At 39.0% G+C, this 18,070-nt stretch overlaps 1 protein-coding gene across 2 annotated transcripts in view; it reads right to left on the bottom strand.

Moving 5' to 3' along the window:
• LOC135420137 (contactin-3-like) overlaps positions 1 to 18,070 on the bottom strand; it is a 103,116-nt gene that overhangs the window by 28,490 nt on the left and 56,556 nt on the right. For both annotated transcript variants that reach the window (XM_064667166.1, XM_064667167.1), the window contains exons 4-6: positions 9,232 to 9,435; positions 8,288 to 8,390; positions 7,087 to 7,271 (exon numbers count right to left, since the gene is read on the bottom strand). In XM_064667166.1, the coding sequence (XP_064523236.1) occupies positions 7,087 to 7,271; positions 8,288 to 8,390; positions 9,232 to 9,435 (492 nt within the window). The remainder of the gene's footprint in view (positions 1 to 7,086; positions 7,272 to 8,287; positions 8,391 to 9,231; positions 9,436 to 18,070) is intronic.

Genomic DNA, 18,070 nt, shown 5'->3' with positions numbered 1-18,070 from the left:
GCATGGAAGACAACATCAGTTTATTCTTTTATTCCTTTAGGGCTATTTCACACAACAGCACAACACTGTTTTACAGGTAATTTGTGAATTTTCTTCGAATTTATTCAATTTACTAGAAAATTTATAATCTCCATATATGCTATTTCTCCAGGAAAAGATAAATTCTGGACATTGCATATGGAGAAAAGAGATAAAAGAGTAGGATGGAACTTGGCTGCAAATACACAGCTACAGGCAAAGAATTTTCCAGAGACAATTTGATTATCTTAAGTTAGTCATTTAGGAAAATCTCATAACACTCTTGTATCAAAACAACTAGCAGGGAAAAAAAGTCCCTGGTGATGCAGGAAAATATTATTTAATACATGAGTTTTGGAAGCACAGAAGGTCAGATTAATTCCCATTGAACTTCCCACTACAGTGGAGTTACACCAGCAATTAACTCAGGCCAGGGAAATTAATGACTTGCCTGTGGCCACAAGGGAAGTCTGAGCACAGCTGAGAGCTGATCCTGTGCCACTGCCACAAGCACAGCACCAGCCAGCCCAGGTCTGGATGAGGGCTGGGATGAATTTCATTTAAAAAGATTCATTGTAAATAAAAAGATTCATTGCAATTCGTGTAAATTTCCTCTGCAACGCAGCAATAACACCTCAACGTGCCCATGCACAGTTCCATACTTCTGTGGCAACAAGGTTTAATACTATTTATGGTTTATGTATCCATACTTAGGATTAACTTCTTACAGAAGAATTTACTGAAATATATTCATTAAGATATTAACTACTAATAAATACTGGAATTCAACCAATATTTGCTGTGAAACCCTTAATAACTACTTTTTTTTGAGGATTAACACCCTTCACCAATTTGGGGCTGATATAGTTTTTGCCCCTTCTTTATCAAGGTCAGCTCTAAAAGACAGGATAAGCTGAGCTTTGTGTCCCACAAATGTATTTTTTTACTGGTATTAACTGTGGCTTAATCTTGAAAGTTCACGTTACAACACTGGAGTTCAAGGAAGAGCCACTGCTTTATATCACATTGTCATTTGGAGTATTTGCCCCCCATGTGCCATGGAAATGAAGGCTCAGGACTCCATGTCTTGTGCTTCCTGCACTTTGCACACCTAAATATTTATGCAATGTTCAGCAGCGCTTGAATTACTGATGGATCCATAAATGTGGAATATTTCACACCTGCTGCCTATCTCCACTTGAAAGGAGGTTAAATATAGTCTATTTTCAAGTTCAAGATCTTGGATTCAATTCCATTAATAAGAAAAACACTGTCTACACCATAAATCATGTTTTAGGACTCTGTGTCAGACAGTCTCCATAGGAGGGTTTCCCGAGTTTCCACACAATAGGTTAAAGCAGAAATGCACAGAACAGATTCCTAAGGCACAATGTGAGAAATTCACGGTGCTTGTTCGTTCACAAGAGTGTTGATGGAGACTTCATAGTGATTTCCTTCAGAAAGGCTCTTTTTCTCTTCAAATCACTGATAGAGGAATTCAGCAGAGAGAAAAATACCCTTTTCAACCTGCCACATCTCAAAATCTTTGAAAAAGAACAATTCGACCAACCAGCTCAAAATTGAGAAGGCAGCTAAACAGGAGCAATTCCAGCTGGGAATACTCTGATTTGTGGCCAAGGTAAAGATGGTTCATGTTGCAGCAGCTGAGACATGTGCAGACAGAAGGTCACCCATCAGTAGCTCTAAATACCCTCCCAAAACAGAGGCAGGATTTGCCAAGGCCAGCACTGCCCTTTTTGTTGAGCTCTGCCTGATGGTACCTAAATGATTCTGAAAAAACAGCTTTATTCCTCACTGTTAGGCAAATGTTACTGCTCAGAACATCTGGTTCCACCACTGCCACATCTGTGCTCCTGAAGGAACGCTGATGACTTGGGAACAGCTTCATTGTCTCATGGAACTCCTGCATGGCTTGGTGTCCAACTCGGATCTTCCTGAGGAGGCAGGAAGGTATCACTTTTCCCTCCTCGAGCAACACGAAGGCAACACATCTTCACTGAGATGAAAAAAAAGATGATGACCTGTAAACTGAGAGGTTGGAAATTAATTTTAATGGAGTTTGTAGTTCAGGGTTTGAGACTGTGACAGGAATCCGTATTTTGTGGCAATATTAAGAATTCTTCAGAACTTGCTGTGCAATCGTCATGAAAGATTCATGTGAAGTTCCCTCAGGGTGAAATGCTTGTAGGTAAGTGATTCTCTAAAGCCGTCAGCTCCATGGCCAGTCACTTGGAAAAGCACCAGCCTTGTACTTTGCTTCAGCTGTTTTAGCCTAAAATATTCCTTGCAATACTCATGGCCCCAGAGGCAAGAAGCGAACAAGTGTGTAAGTTCATAAAATTTATCCCAGAGAGAAGACTCTGCCATCTTTTTTTTTGGAGGTTACGATGACCCTTTTCTTCCAGCTAGTTAGGCCAGGCACGTCTTCCTGAAGAAAACCACTGTTGCTTCATTACACTCTGGAGCATCCCTGTAGGCCACAAGGAAAGGAAGAAGCATCTTTTCAGATGTTTCAGAAACCCTTTGTGGTGTTCTGGGAGTTGATGTGAATGAAGATCAACTGCCACGAGTGACTGTGAGGAAGAACTTGGAAGCAGCGGCTGGAGAAGTCGACACTTTGCAGCAGCTGTGCTGGGATTTCTAAATTATTTGTTGATTATGAAGCATGAAAATGCGTAATTTTAGATATGATTTCATTCAGAGTAGGGGTATTCAATAAAAACCTTCTTCTCATTCTGTAAGCCGCAGGAATAGCACAAAGGAAAGGCAGAGCTTCAGGCCCATGACACTTGTCTGGCCTCTCCCAGAGAGTACTCAGGTCTGTCATTCCTCTGCTGGGAGCCAGAGGACTATGGAAGCTCTTCCAGAACAATCCCTAACTGGGGCTCACATGATATACTTATACACGTATCCTTCCTTTGCAATTTACACTCTGGAAGCTGGGCTGGAAATCTTTGAAAACACTCTGGATAGCTCAGCAATAAATCAGAGCTGAAAGGAACTTTCCACAGTTCAAGAGAAAGCAGCTATGGAGCACACCAGGGGGGAAAAAACTCACACCCAAAAAGTGTAACCTTCACTTTTCCAGGAGGTCTATCTAAAGTCAGGCTGTGACACTCAGACTGATGCCTGCAGCAGTGATGAACCTTATTTTATCTCAAAACTCCAAGTGACTTGAAGCATGAGTGACTTTTTTTTTCTGATAAAAAAACAGGGCCTAGAGAAGCATCCAACACATCCCTGAAAATGTCCATTTTTTGACTCCCATTCAAAAACAAAAATGCTCTCAAGCAACAGGTAATTCCTACATCATTGGGAAAAGCTGTAGGATGTGAAAAGGTGATTATGTGTCTGTGCAGCAAGGCAATTATATTCTTAGACAGCACGAACAATTAAATTCTAGGTTGATCAAACTCAGAAACTTATTGATATTATTTAGTCATTTATGGCTTTGCAGTTAATATTTCCAGACATCTCCATACACAAGACAGAGTCAGACTATCAGACAAGAGCTTTAAACAGGCTCTTCTACACACACAGTGGGGTTTCGGTAAAATTTTGCTGGGAGATTATTAAAAAATCATTAACAAAATATACCAGTACTTTTTGATATAGTAAAAAAATGATGCAGAGTCTACAAACTACTGAGGGGGTTCATCTTCATTATCACAGTCCAAAAGGGGAACAGAGCAAAAAGGGGAACAGCAGCAGGGCTTTTTTTGCCCCTGTTAAACATTCTACCTTGGTACTGTCAACCATGACTTCTGTTACATCAGCAAGTGCTAATTAAGAATATATTTTCTACAATTATGCTTTAAATTAACTGCTTTACATATCTTTACCATGCTTCATGTTTAATTGCATCTTAAAACACAGAAATGTGATTGTTTCACCGCCTCTCATTTTTCTGTGCCATGGAAATGTCTCTGTGGATTCTTTCTTCTTCCATTATCTCTCATGGAAAGGACTAAAAACGATGACAAACGAACACCCTAATAAAGTGAAGGCAAATTATTTATATATTCAGGTTTCATATTCAATCAAAGTTAGATAATCTTGTCCTATTTTTAGCACAATCTGAAATCCCCTGAGGAGAAAACTGGCATTAAATGCTGGAACTGTAAAAGGGACAAAAAAAATGAACACTCAATGTTGGGCTTCTCTTGATAAAATCCTTCATGAGAAAAAAAGGAAGATTAACAGTCTGTGATTATTGTTAGAAAAGAACCCAGAATACCTGCTTTAGAGTATCTATTTTAATTATCAATATCAACTAGGGGTTGAGAGTTATATTTAAAACCCACAATATATTCAAAAAAAACCAGACCCATTTAATTTTTTCAGGAAGACAGTTACAGATGTGCATAGAATTTCTAAACCAAACTTATAAATAAGCATTCTTGAGAAAATGACTATGGAGATGATTAAAGTTGAGTCTGTATTCAGGTGCTTTGTGACTCTAATTCATTATTGGACAAAGAGGCAGGACAGCACAGAAAACGTAAGTGTGGGGGGTTTTTAACCAAAAAATTTATGCACTAGAAAACCTGATTTTCAGATTTCAAATTTTCACAGTTTCAGCTCATAAAACCAATCAGGAGAACAGGAGTGTTTTGCTTCATAACAGAGCAACAAATGTTTCAAGGTTTTGTTTAGGATTAACTTTATCATTTATAAAGAATCTTTAAAATCTACAAAGAAAGGAAAACCTTCTATTTTCAAGCACGAAATTTTTGTCAGTATATTTCCCCCCTGAAGACTTATTTTTCACACTATTTCACTATGACAACTTGGAAAACGTTAACCTCAACTCCTCTTACACTCTTTTTTTGAGTGAGCCAGAAACCCGCTGAGAGGAGAACAGATGTTGTCACTACTGAAATAAAAAGACATTTGTTCATTTGTAATGCTTATATTTTTCTATATATGATTAGCAGACACACCTTAAATTTCTACAAACCAACAGCAGTCACCATCCACTACCAGCAGCAGATTTGTGTCATTTTTGACAACACTGGTACTTTCTAGCAGATGGGTATTTTTTGCTCTCTGTCTTCAGTATATTGCATTAGTTTCCCCCAAATCCTCATCTGCTTTCAGAACAACTCCCTTAAATGTTGATCTTTTATTGGAAGACTGAGTGGGATGTGGTTAGACTTCTTTACCAGACAGATTTTTGGGTTTTGGTATCAGGCACAGTGGCAATCCACCAGAAGAAATTGTCTTTATTTATAGAACATCATTAATCTACGAACAGCATTAAAATCCTTCAAATTATCAGACAGAGTTAAAATGATCCTGAATCCAGACTTGCTGGCATTCTATCTGTAACAACAAAAGCAAGTAACAAAACAAGAAAGATTACTTAAATCTATTTAATTCTGCACAATGGGTTTCATGAAGCAGAACAAATGAAATGAAACAGTTGGAGTGCCATTACTGCCATCACAGGTCTCATTATTCTTTTTAAGATAAACATCCATATTAGGGATGACTCTAACATGGGCAGACATTTGTACTGGAATATGAACTCTATTCCAGGGTTCAGATCCTGTTCTAGATCTGCAGTGAAAATGTTCACACTGATTTATGTGTCACGAAACTGCGACTCGGTTGCTTTTATTGATTAGCAACACCCTTGATCTCGGCTCTGTGTCCTTTTAATGAGCAGAACAGAATGTGGGAAGCAGGTCAGATATCTCAGGAATGCCCACTGTTGTAATTACAAGGACTAATGAACAAATGTCCTCTATTTTGTATCTAGTTTACACTGATGTGTTGTACAACTGCCCTGATTTAAAACTGGCATAGGAATGGCGACACAAACTGATGTACAAAACACAACCTGACTGGAAGTTTCAGGCAGCAATAAGGTCACTCTATAAAATCAAATGCACAGAGCCCAGTTTGGAATGACAGATGACACTGGCAGATGAAGCAGCCTGGATCTTTTGCTCCATGTTATCCATAGAATTTCTACAAAAGCTGTTTAATTACAACTAGTATATGGAAAATTCACGTTGCTCCAGGTCTCCTGTCCAACCTAACCTTGGGCATTTCCAGCAATGGGGCATTCCTTCAGTGTAACTATTAATCTGGAAGTTGGCAGGGGGAGGAATCTCTTTTCCTTCTTCTTTATAAAATCTGTTATGCTTTGAACTAAAATCTTCACTGACTAAAATCTCCACTGCAGCCCCGTGTGTTCCAGTTACCAGCAGCTCCCCACATGGAAACAGTAAACAAACAACACTTGTTCCAAGTTGCAGAGCAGCTCTGGGCCTTTTGTACAACTAAAAAAAACCATCTCTTTGCTCAAATGTTCCTACATGAGGAAAACATTCCAAAGCACAGTCAGAAACACTGTTTAAACTGCCATTTACCTAAACAAAATTATATTTGCCGAGATCTAGCTTTAACAAAAATTGTCAAATACCACTTTGTTGTAAATCAACTCTCTCTTTACAGCACCACCAGTGTGCTTTGCTGATACTCATTTCACTCTACAGCCTTAAATACACAAGAGACTCTGTCTTTTTTCCAGCTATTAAATCTCATATTATTTCATTTCCTATACTGGATTATATTCTCTCATTTATTTACTCATTTTAAAATAAAATTGGCTGCTTTTGAAAGCACAGGATGGAGAATATCCATCAGTAATCTTTTCATAAAGCAAGATAAAATTTGTATTTCCCATAAATGTGAGGCCTCAATGATCCCCCAAATTAATCCAGCTGACTGAAAATTGAAGGTTTCACCAATGGACCAGCAAGAAATGTTTAAAAAAAAAAAAGTCTTTCCATCACAGAAAAATAAGCACAAGCACCCTCTATACCACTCTGGGCAACTCTTTTGAGCCTTAAGACATTCCTTAGAAATCTTATGCAAGGAACTGGTGCAGAAGTTCTCATTTTCTGTGAGTACTTAATATGCCATGGATTTTTAAGCACAAATGCCTGATGGTACTGCAGAAGCTGTAAAGCCCAGAGAAGTTTATATTTCATGGTTAAAGAAGAGTGGGAGAGAGGGAGCACAAAAGTTTCCTACCATAGTAAGTGAGGCGTCCTCTTGCAATGTTTTTTCCCCTTGAGTTTTCAGTTATACATTCATATAGTCCTGCATCCTCCTGCTGGAAATTAGGGATTTCAATCATGCCATTGGATTTCCTCAGCTTTATTTTGCTTGGAAAGGGCAGACCATCAGTTCTTCTCCAGTTAATCTGAGGCACAGGGCTAAAGAGAGAGTAATGGGATTTTAAACAGCTTTGCTTCAAGTCTCTGATTGTCATAATGAGATACTTAAACTAGTTTAAGTTTTAGTTATTAAACTACTTTAGTCAGAAGTGACTAAAGGCTTGTGTTAAAGCAGCAACTACACTGCACAGGACAGATGGTCAGACACTGTGGCACCTGATTTCATACACTGTGCTGTTCCATACGTTGTATTTGTGGGACCAAATTTTTCATGAATATCTGAGTGAATGTCCAGTAACTGTAAAAATGCCTTTAAATCAGCACTGGCCTCCCCCAAAGCTGGGTGGGTGACATCTACCAGTGACTTCCACAGAGGCAGAATCAGTGCAAGTCTTTTAAAATTCCCATCCTCCAACAGCCATTTATTTATTCTCTGATTTTGGAACTTTCCTTTCCCTCGCTGGGGAATCAAAGCAATAGTGTGTGATCGAGTTATCAATCTGATATGAGCACCTGACAAAGCTGTCTGCAAACAAACCACAAAGTGGTAAGTAAATACATTTACAGAACCATAAATGCATTCTCAGATCATCTGTGAAAGAGAAAAGATATCAGTTGTGTGTGAAGTATCATTCAGAGGAGGAATGAATTTTAAACTTTATCTTGGCTATAAAGGAAGAACAATATTATGAAAGCATCAAGGACATTTAACAGGAAAATTCAGGCAACATTCTCACAGACTTCAACACCATTTGCTTCTGCACAGAGAAGGCAGACCTAGGTGAGAGGTCATATGCAAACCCACATTGATCTTATTCAAGTTAATTTGAAATGAAATGTAAATTCCTGTGTTGCCAACACACACATTTTAATTCTAAACAAAATTAAAAATTACTCCATGACTCTTAACCCTCTTATTCCAAGGCAGTAACTGCGATGATCCAAATAAGATATTTGGAAAACACCACCAAAACAGCTGCCAGACCTCCACATCTCTTGTGCAGGTGAATCCTAACGTGCTTCAACTTTCAGTATGAGTGAAGCTGAAAACTTACTTTCCTAGTGCAAAGCATTCCAGCCTCACAGTTGAGCCTTTAGCTGCAGGAAGGGTCTCAGGAAACTGAACTTCTATTTTGGGTTCATATTCTCCCATCACACCTATAGGAGACAATTGAGAAAGGTAGTTTTAAATTTTTTAAGCCTTTTTTCTTTCCTCAGTGTTACATCACATTAAATTCAAACCCAAGTTTATTCCTCTCACATTCCACGTATGAAGGGACCTGCCAGGGAAATCACGTGTCAGGAAGAGGAGCAGGAATAGTGTGGTAGCAGGAGCAGGGAGTGATTCTGTCCCTGGACTTGGCACTGTGAGGCCACGCCTGGAGTGCTGTGGCCAGTTCAGGGTCCCTCAATTCAGGAAGGACATGGAGGGGCTGGAGCAGGTCCAGAGAAGGGCAACCAGGCTGGGGAAGGGACTGGAGCACAAGTGCTGTGAGGAGAGGCTGAGGGAGCTGGGGGGGCTCAGCCTGGAGAGGAGGAGGCTCAGGGGAGACCTCCTCACTCTCTACAACTCCCTGACAGGAGGGGGGAGCCGGGGGGGGTCGGGTTCTGCTCCCAGGAAACAGCAGTAGGACAAGAGGGCACAGCCTGGATGGAGCTGCACCAGGGGAGGGTTAGGTTGGACATCAGGAAGAAATTTTTGCAGAGAGAGTGATCTTGGAATGGGCTGCCCAGGGAGGTGGTGGAGTCACTGCCCTGGAGGTGTTTAAGGACAGACTGGATGTGGCATCAGTGCCACGGTCTGGGTGACAGGGTGGGGCTGGGTCACAGGCTGGACTCGCTGATCTCAGAGGTCCTTTCCAACCTGGTTCATTCTGTGGGCAGGCAACAGAAGATATCTGTGTACCAATCCATCAGCATTCTGACAACAGACGTGAGAGACAAAACCACTGAGCGACACCCAGCCGTGTCACCACTCCGGCTGGAGGGGCAGCCCTACCGTCCGTGCGCAGCACCAGGGGCGTGGGCGAGCCCAGGGCTTGGCTGTTGGTCACGGAGCTGGTCACCACACACGTGTAATTGCCCACGTCCGACGGCTCCACCTTGGCTATGTAGAGGTGCCCTGTCTCCTGGGACACAAACCGCCGGCTGTCCTCTTGCACAAACGAGGGATACTCATTGAAGATCCAAGCAAAGGACAATTCTAGTTGGCAAGAAATAAAAGCAAAGATGTTTGAGAATGCTTTTCACATTTTTTTCCCTTCAAAAATCAGTTTACGACTGTATTTTCTAACATTTTAGTATATACACATATATTATATATATTATATATTATATATTATATATATTTTATATATTATATTGCTGTATATATTATATAGCAATATAACATATAATACAATGTAATATATAATAATCAAATATATAAAATAATAAAATAGACAATATATATTATACACATATATATAGTAATGTATATACATAATATATATACATAATATATACATAATATATAATATATAATAATTATAAATAATATATACGATATACATAATCATTATATAATAATATATAATATACATACTAATTATATATAATATGTATAATATACATAATAATTATATATAATATACATAATATACATAATAATTATATATAATATACATAATATACATAATAATTATATATAATATACATAATATATACTTTATTATGTAACAAACAGGACCAGAGAGCCAATGACTGAGAAAAATAAATTTGCCAAAGTACCAGAAACCAGAAAGGAACCCCATTTTATTCAATGAATCTTTATCTCCCCCAGCAGAAGGTGATAGAAATTCCAAGCATTTTACACAAGGGTAGGGTTTTCTTTTAAATCTTTCTCTTTTTTTTTAATCTATTTTTTTAAAAGACTTAATACATGCAAGGAAAGAGGAGCATACAGCAAAAACGAGAGCAAACTTTGCTAAAATGAAAGATTATTTGTTCAGTAGCTACCCAACAACTCAGCTCCATAGTTAGCAGGTAGAAACAGGACAGGCGTATCCACGTGAAAGGAATGCCAAAAGAAGCCTAAATTCCCAGCAGGGCTCATCACAGAGCAAAACCATTTTTTCATACAAAAATCCATAAGCACTCCATTAAAAAAAATCTCTGTATGATATGGCAAAGTAGCCCTTGCTCCCATTCATTAGGATCATTTGAATGGAAAATAAAAAACCTGCACATTTCAAGAAACAAACTGAGATATCTGGCAAAAACTCCCCTAAATTTGTTTTTTTCCTGAACACTGAGCTCTGTGCATCCAATTTTAATTGGCAAAGCCCCTTCCTGTGCAAGGCCACGTGTTTGTCTCATTCACATCCTACAGTATCAAAGGAAATTAATTTTTAATGGTGTTCTAGGCAAGAAATAATTTTTCACCCACGTGCCACCCAGCTGAAAGTTTATACAAAGATTACAGCTCCTGGAAGTGCTAATTAGGGACAATTAGAGCTTGACTGACCTGTCTTCATGTTGAAGTATCTGTAGCATTTGTGCTGCCCCTACAAAATGAAGATCATCCCTTTTTGCACAGGTTTAATTTGAAGGTGCATAAATTCGGGATGAAGTCATGAAATGGAGAGCTGACATTTTCTGAACCCTGCCAGCCATGCAGCCAGGATTCTAAAGCCAATTGTGCAACAGGACAATTTAACACAAGGTAAGGCTGTGCAGATGAAAAAAAAAACACTGAATAAATGAAATGATTAAAATATTTATGGACTGGTTAATGCAGAAAAAGGGCATCAAATGAAATGGCTCATCATAATTGCATTTAATTTTCTTCTATCAATATTTAAACTTCTTTCATTACGATAATTTTGCAGGAGTGGTGTGTACCAACAATTAACAGGCTCAGAGCTCTTCTCAGGAGTTAAACTTCTGTCACAGTTAGAAATACTTCTTATTGAGAACAGACACAGAAACACAGAACTGTTCAGGTTGGCAAAGACCTTGAAGATCATCACTTGCAGCAGGTGAAACAACAGCTTTCACTAAAATTCCTTCCTACATCACTCCAGAGGTGTAAATAATTTAGGGAAAGGGAAGCTAATAAGAAACAACAGGAGAGTTTGTGCAGTGGGAAGCAAAACCTTATGATCAAGCTTGACTTCAAGTAAGACTTTTGAGATTTGTCACCAGGGTCTTGGACATAAGCCAAAGAATATTCCAGTCCAGACAAAAATATTCTGTGTAACTCTTCTCCCTCCCAAAGTGCAGCACAAATCCCACCGTGTCAATGGTTTGCTGAGAGGGCTGGGTGAGCACTGGCAGCAGGGAGGTGGGAGCTGGATGGGTCTGGCTGTGGTTTCATTCTGCTCCCTCCATCAGCCAACTTCCAACAGAAAAAAATAAAATTAAAGCTAATTTAAAAAAAAAAAAAGAAAAAAAAAATAAAAGAGTACACCTGAGGAGCCTGAAGGGGACTAGGATGTCTCAGACAGTAAGGACTGTATGGTCTTTCTAAATGGGAAAGACTAGAAAATAAAGTATAATTCTGTTTCTACAGAAGAGCTGGATGGAGAGAGTGATGACGAGGCTGAGGGAGAGGCTGCACACCAAATTAGGTACCAATTCAGGAACTGTAAGGAAAAAAAACCCCACATTTTCAGCTCTGCATCAAACTCAGACATCCATAAGACACAGCAGTGGGTGATGCCAGGCTTCACTGGCTCTGGTATTTATTGAGCTACTTGTGTTTCCTTGCTCAAAGTATTATTTTATGCTGAAGGAAAAAAAAAAAAAAGAGAAAAAGAAAAAAGATGTTGTTCAAAGCAGTCAAAGGGGATGGACAGCTCTGGATATACAGCAGGAAAATAAGCAGCTTCATTTCATTCCTATTATATTGGGTTAAGTCAAGAGTAAACCCATTGAAATCAGTCATTATGATTATGAAAGCCACACAAAGTGTATTCCAGTTTAATTGGATCCTTCAGCAGCCTATGAATAAACACTCCTGGAAACCTCATTTCCCATTCAACATATATTTTCATCGACTCTCTTAAAAAAGGAGCAGGGTGTTTCTTTCCAGCCAATACCTCATTTTATATTTATTGTACCTTACAAAATTGTATCCTTATTTTCCAGGAAAAAAAAAAAATCGTATGAAACCAACTTGTTGTGTGATTTATTATGTTTACACCATTTGCCTGTTGCTGATCCGAGGGCCCCTCGAGGGACCCAAACTCACTCCCTTCCTGTCAATTACAAGTTTCCAGTTGATTTTCTATTATAAATGGAAGTAATATGTCTCTCCTGGGCTTCCTCTGAGATCTGAGCCTTTGCTTTCCAATGCATTTTTTCCTTATTTGGGGCCCATACATGGATAAGGTATTGGAAATTACAGTTATTACTCAAATTTTTATTTGTTTACTACGTCTTGCTTGGCGGCTTCTCTTTATTTTGCATTATTTGATTATTATTTACTGTGCAATCTACAAACCACAACACACTCAGCATGTTCACACTGTTCTAGGTCTTTTGTGCACTGAAGTGCTCAATTAAAAAATGTTTATAAAATTACCTGCCAGCTTTAAACTTGATTTTTTTTTTTTACAAAACTCAACAATTAAATCAGCATGGCCCTTGAGATCTACCATGGTCATTTCTGTGAGCCTTGAAAAACCCAAATTAATGCTGCTAAAGGAAATAAGCCCTACACATTTAGTAGTTTTTAACTAGAGTCAAGGCTTTAAGTTCGTGCACATCTTTTTGAAAATATTGCTTTTAATTATAATACACATTTCCTCTAAGAGAGACTGCAACCATTTATGGAACCAGGGGGATTTTATTTCTTGTGAACAGAAATGAAGAGACAACAGCAGCTGTGGAAATCCAAAACTGTAACTGAATTCTGGAAGTTTGCAAAGAAGTAGTTTTTTGGGAAAGAAAAAAAAAAAAGCAAATAGACCTATGACTGAAAGGGTCAATTCACAGTTTATTTTACTCACTAAATGCACAAATCCTGAGTCTCTTGCTCCTTTTGTTCTAGACCATCACTCCTCTACACCTGTTTACTGTATATCCACCAGCCCCATAATTCAGACCTAAGTGAGATTTCTAAAACAGCCAAAAGTAAATGATGTGATCAATATTCTTCTGAGACAGATTTCAAAGGTTCAGAAAACTGACTTGATTTGAATTGGTCAAGTGGATGTTTCCATAAATAAACCTGACAAGGAATGAAAATTCTTGATTTTTTGAGGGCATCAAGCTGATTGAAGAATACTTAGAGGTTTTTTAAAAAAAAAACAGAACAAAAATACCAACCCAAAATTTCATGTCAATCACTGATACCCAAATATTATTTCATGCAGTTCTCAAATTCTGATATTACAATATTCTGAGATACATGGGGGAAGCTGAAATATCCTGGTATTTTCTGGCTCCAACTGGAGCTCTGCCCAACCCACGGAATGGGATGTGGCTTCTGAAAAACTGTTTGGAAGAGACTAATCAGACAGAATTGAGCAATGACAGAAACTGCAATTAAAGACACAGAAGCAGCTATTTGGAATTATCTACCTCAGAGTTAAAAGTAATGGAAAAGTAACACTGATTTTGAGAGGATAATGACAGATTCCATAATTAAGGAAGAAACCAATTAGCTCATCATTTGGCCCAGTTTCAGCTCAAACTGTGATGAAATGGCAGAAAATGGAGCAAAGCCTCTTGTTCTGTGGATGAGCTTCACTCAGGAGGGAGGGAGCTCTCGGGGCACAGACTCTGAGAATTCAGGTGGGGTTTTGGGGGCACTCACCCACAGAAATGCCAATTTGTCACTGCTACAGCTCTGTGTCTGCACAGGAACCTCCAGGAAAGCGCAAACAAATTATTTAGAAGTAGGAAAATAATCTGCATGAGGTAAAAGTACATTAAACTCCCTTCAAACTTCTCCTTAACTACTTTTCCTTTCTTATTTTGGGCACCTGTAGCTACTTTACTCCGCTGAGTTGACCCTGAGTAGTCCATCCTTCCCTGGGGCAAGGCACCAACACCAGCTGCAAGGCTGCTCTTGGTAATCCTTTATGTCTGCCATAAAATAAATAACATTCTCTTATTTTTTTGGCAAACCTTAAAGGTTGCTCTCCAGATAAAAATCTTGTGCACTGTAGGCATAAGACAAGGTGTTTAAGTGCTCCAATATGGGATCCCTGAGCACATGTGTGAACTGGATTTTAAAATGTCTTTGGTTGCCACTGTCAGGAATGATAACGCTTTGGCATTGAAAAAACACTTCACAGTGTTTATTTCATTTGAAATAAACTGTACATCATTTCAGGGGTTTAGGGTATATTCTGGAGCACAATAAATGCCCAACTGTCCTAAGTATGTTCAGCTGGGAACAGCAAATCAGAACGACCCTCAGACCGTGGATTTCCAAGGGGAGCCCTGGACTGTTTGCATTCAAGCAGTTCTATCACCAACAACGAAGAAGTCTTTAACTACAGTCACACTTCAGAGTACAAACTATCTGTAAACTGTAGGTTGTTAATTTAATTTTTGTTCATGCTTTCTATGTAAAAGCAGTGACAGTTACAAAACCTCTACAACATGGCTTGAATTGTGGCCACCAGGAGTAAGGTGGGACAATGAGTAACTGCTTCAAATACTGCAAAGTTTTCCCAACTTCTGAAATTCCCCCCATGCTCTTTGGAGTAACTCTCTTCTTTTGGTTGAAGATATTTTTGTTTATACAGGATGTAAACTGCACGATGGGGATCTCAGGCCGGCCCCAAAAACTGAAGAACGTATCCCGAGAAATTAATTTCATTCTGGAGCATAATGGAAACACTCCGATTTGAAACTAATGTGTAACATTAATTGTTTTGGCACAAAAGGTGAATTATTTTATAGCTAAAATAGAGAAGATCAATTTTCAGCCTGCTGTGCAGGTAATCAGGCATGCAACTCCTGTGTAGGGAACAGCCCAAAACAATGAGAGCAGCGTGACACACACGCAATATCTCACAATTTCAATCTACACATTTAATGAGAATATTGAAATGTTTCAGCTGAAGTTGCAAGGTTCCTACTTCAGGCTAAAACCTAATTTTCATTTTTAAATGGAATACGGTGAGAGTCCACTCGTTTTGTGATTTGGAAATGAGCTGGTGCGATGTAAAAACAGATGCGGTTCTTTAAACACAGGAAATTGTGTTTTTCTCTGCTGTCCCCCAACCTACAGCACAACCACAGGACTGGCCAAGTAGTAACTGCACACACACTGATCTGTCACCTTTGCACAGCTGCCACAGGGATGTAAAACAGCCCACTGAAGGCAAGTCATTCTATTTAATAAGAGCTTTTCTAAGTCTTTCAAAGCAGCGTCAAAAGCAAAGCTCACCACTGTAATTAAAACCTAAACATTTCTAAGCTCATCTTTGGGAAACAGATGTTTGAGACTGGCAGTGGTGCTTCTTTATTAATACCACAAAACCCCCCTCCTGGTAAGCACAATTCTGAAGGGTACATTCCCTGGAAAAGCTCTGCCTGTTCTCCTGCCACACGAGGGATTCGACCATTAGCCAGGGCTGGGTTTCAAACTGAACATGACCTTTTAATATAAAACTGCTCCTTAACTGGCAGGTTAAATGTTCCTTGGCGCTCCCAAGGAAGTGCAGATGCTAATGAGAAAGTCTAACAAAACGCTTCTCTGCCTTTGGGTTCCAGTGCTGAATAAAAACCCCGATTTCCCTTCCCCTGTAGCTGTGCTGGAAGGGGATGGATTAGCTCCTCTTTATCACATTTCTGCACTAATTGTTTCAGACTCTTTGTGTCATTCAGAGTGTCCTGGCTCTGATCAGCCTGTTCCCACTCTTGAAGTGCAGGGAAAAGTAAGAAACTGCTTTAGGAAGCAATATTTAAATACATACCCATCAGCCATATCCATTTCAAGTGACAAATTGTTCTTTTAATCACCTCCCTAGAACTTTATATTTAATTGCTGAGAGCATTTCCAACAACTCTGTTGTGCTTTTTCAACAGTTGAAAGTATTTTAAATTGCTTCCTGCCTATAGTAATTTTGAGGGTAAAAAGACCATAGTTTAGTTTATTGCTCAACTCGAATAAATTTGATTTCTTCTGAATGTTAAATATTAGGGACATAAACTAAGGGAAACTAATGGAAATACCCAAGAGTAAATTTTCAAAGGAATGTACTACCGTTTATAGGTGGAAGCAGTAATTAGTGACAAATTTAATTTGGAACTCTTGCACTCATTTAGGAGAAGGTACTTGGTAAACCCTTGTGAAAAACAAAAATGCCTTTCAGCTCTCTTGTTCAGAGTGCAGTGATCAGCTGTGACTGTGCTGTGACTGCAGCCACCTCCCTCCTGCCTCTTCCTAATCAATTATCCTGTTCCCAAAGAGAAACTCAAATATTTTAGTAGAGAGGATAATAAAGAGCTGGAGGAAAAATACCCAACAGTCACAATTTAGGGATAAAAATAAACTTGGCAGAGAGCCAAATCCATTTATTTTCTCCAGTTTTCTCCCCTTTTCCCCCAAGGCATAACTGAGATACCTGGGAGAAGGTAAATGAAAAGGTTCAACCTCAACTTTTTCCTGCAATTTGGTTCTTCCTAATCTACCTTTTCCTTTTTCTTTCCATCTCCCCATTCTCCCAACAAATACCCCACCAACAAGAGGCAGTTTCCCACTAAAAAAAACCTCGTATTTCATCTTTCTGCCTCTTTTAGTTTATTCAGGTTCAGGCAGGAGGGCTAATGAGAGGACTACAGCTTCAAAGTGCACAGCCCACAGTCTTTCAAGGTCTCATTCCATAGTGTTCCAAGGTGTTCTGGAGTGCCCACACACATTTTGCTGGTGAAACTTATGCAGAATTATTCCCACAAAAACCTCCTCTACTTTTTGCTCTCACTCAATAATCCATGATACTCAACTTGATGTCCTATTCACCACCTGGCCATGATCTAGATCGATCTCTTAAACTAAGACAAAACAGACAGAATACCAAACATCTAAGAAATAAAACAAACACAAATATATTCGTGTGTTCAGTGTTGTTAATCTGCATAATGGGATGTGGAGTTGAAGAGTTCTGTAAGAATTCAGAGCAAGAAACTGGTATCTTTTGCTAAAAGCTTCTTAGGCCAGTTATACACCTCCACATCAGCTTAAAAAACTGTTCTATAAAGTAACTGAAGATGTTTCACAAGTACATAAATAAGATATATTAATGTTAGCCTGGATTACTTCAGCCTGGAACACAGGTTTATCAAAAGGAAAAAGTGCTTCAGGAAGACTGCATTTGATAAAGTGCATAAAGGAGTGTCTCTGTAGCATTGGTCTGCTACTGGTGGTGAAAATAATGCCCTGACAGATAGAAATCATTGTAAAATCCAGCTGTGAACATGTATTATTTTCTCTCATATGGACAAATATAAGTGTCTCTCAGGTGCCATTTGACTTCAAACTGTCAGCTGAAATTTGTGCAGATGATGATGATGACACCAGCAGGACTATTGCAAAATATATTTTTAAATAAAAATGCCATTTCTCCTTGGCAGATTGAAAACAGCACAAGAACACCACGGAACCATTTTTAAGGCCATTGCTTTTACAATATTCAATGTACTTGTCTCCTTAGAACGTGTTTTGGTGCAAAAGCTCTGCCAGGGTGATTGATTGCTCATGCCCAGGTGAGTGTTATCCACAACCTGCAACAAAAGCAAGAATTAAAGCTGCAAACCCAGGATGCTTTTCACCTCCTGGAAGGAGGTTTAGATTGGATACTGGGAAGGAGTCCTTCCCTGGGAGGGTGGGGAGGCCC

Source organism: Pseudopipra pipra, chromosome 11, assembly GCF_036250125.1.
Source record: "Pseudopipra pipra isolate bDixPip1 chromosome 11, bDixPip1.hap1, whole genome shotgun sequence".
NCBI classification, from domain to species: Eukaryota; Metazoa; Chordata; class Aves; order Passeriformes; family Pipridae; genus Pseudopipra; species Pseudopipra pipra.
Note: the sequence above shows the minus strand (reverse complement) of the source record. Positions and strands in the feature narration are given on the sequence as shown.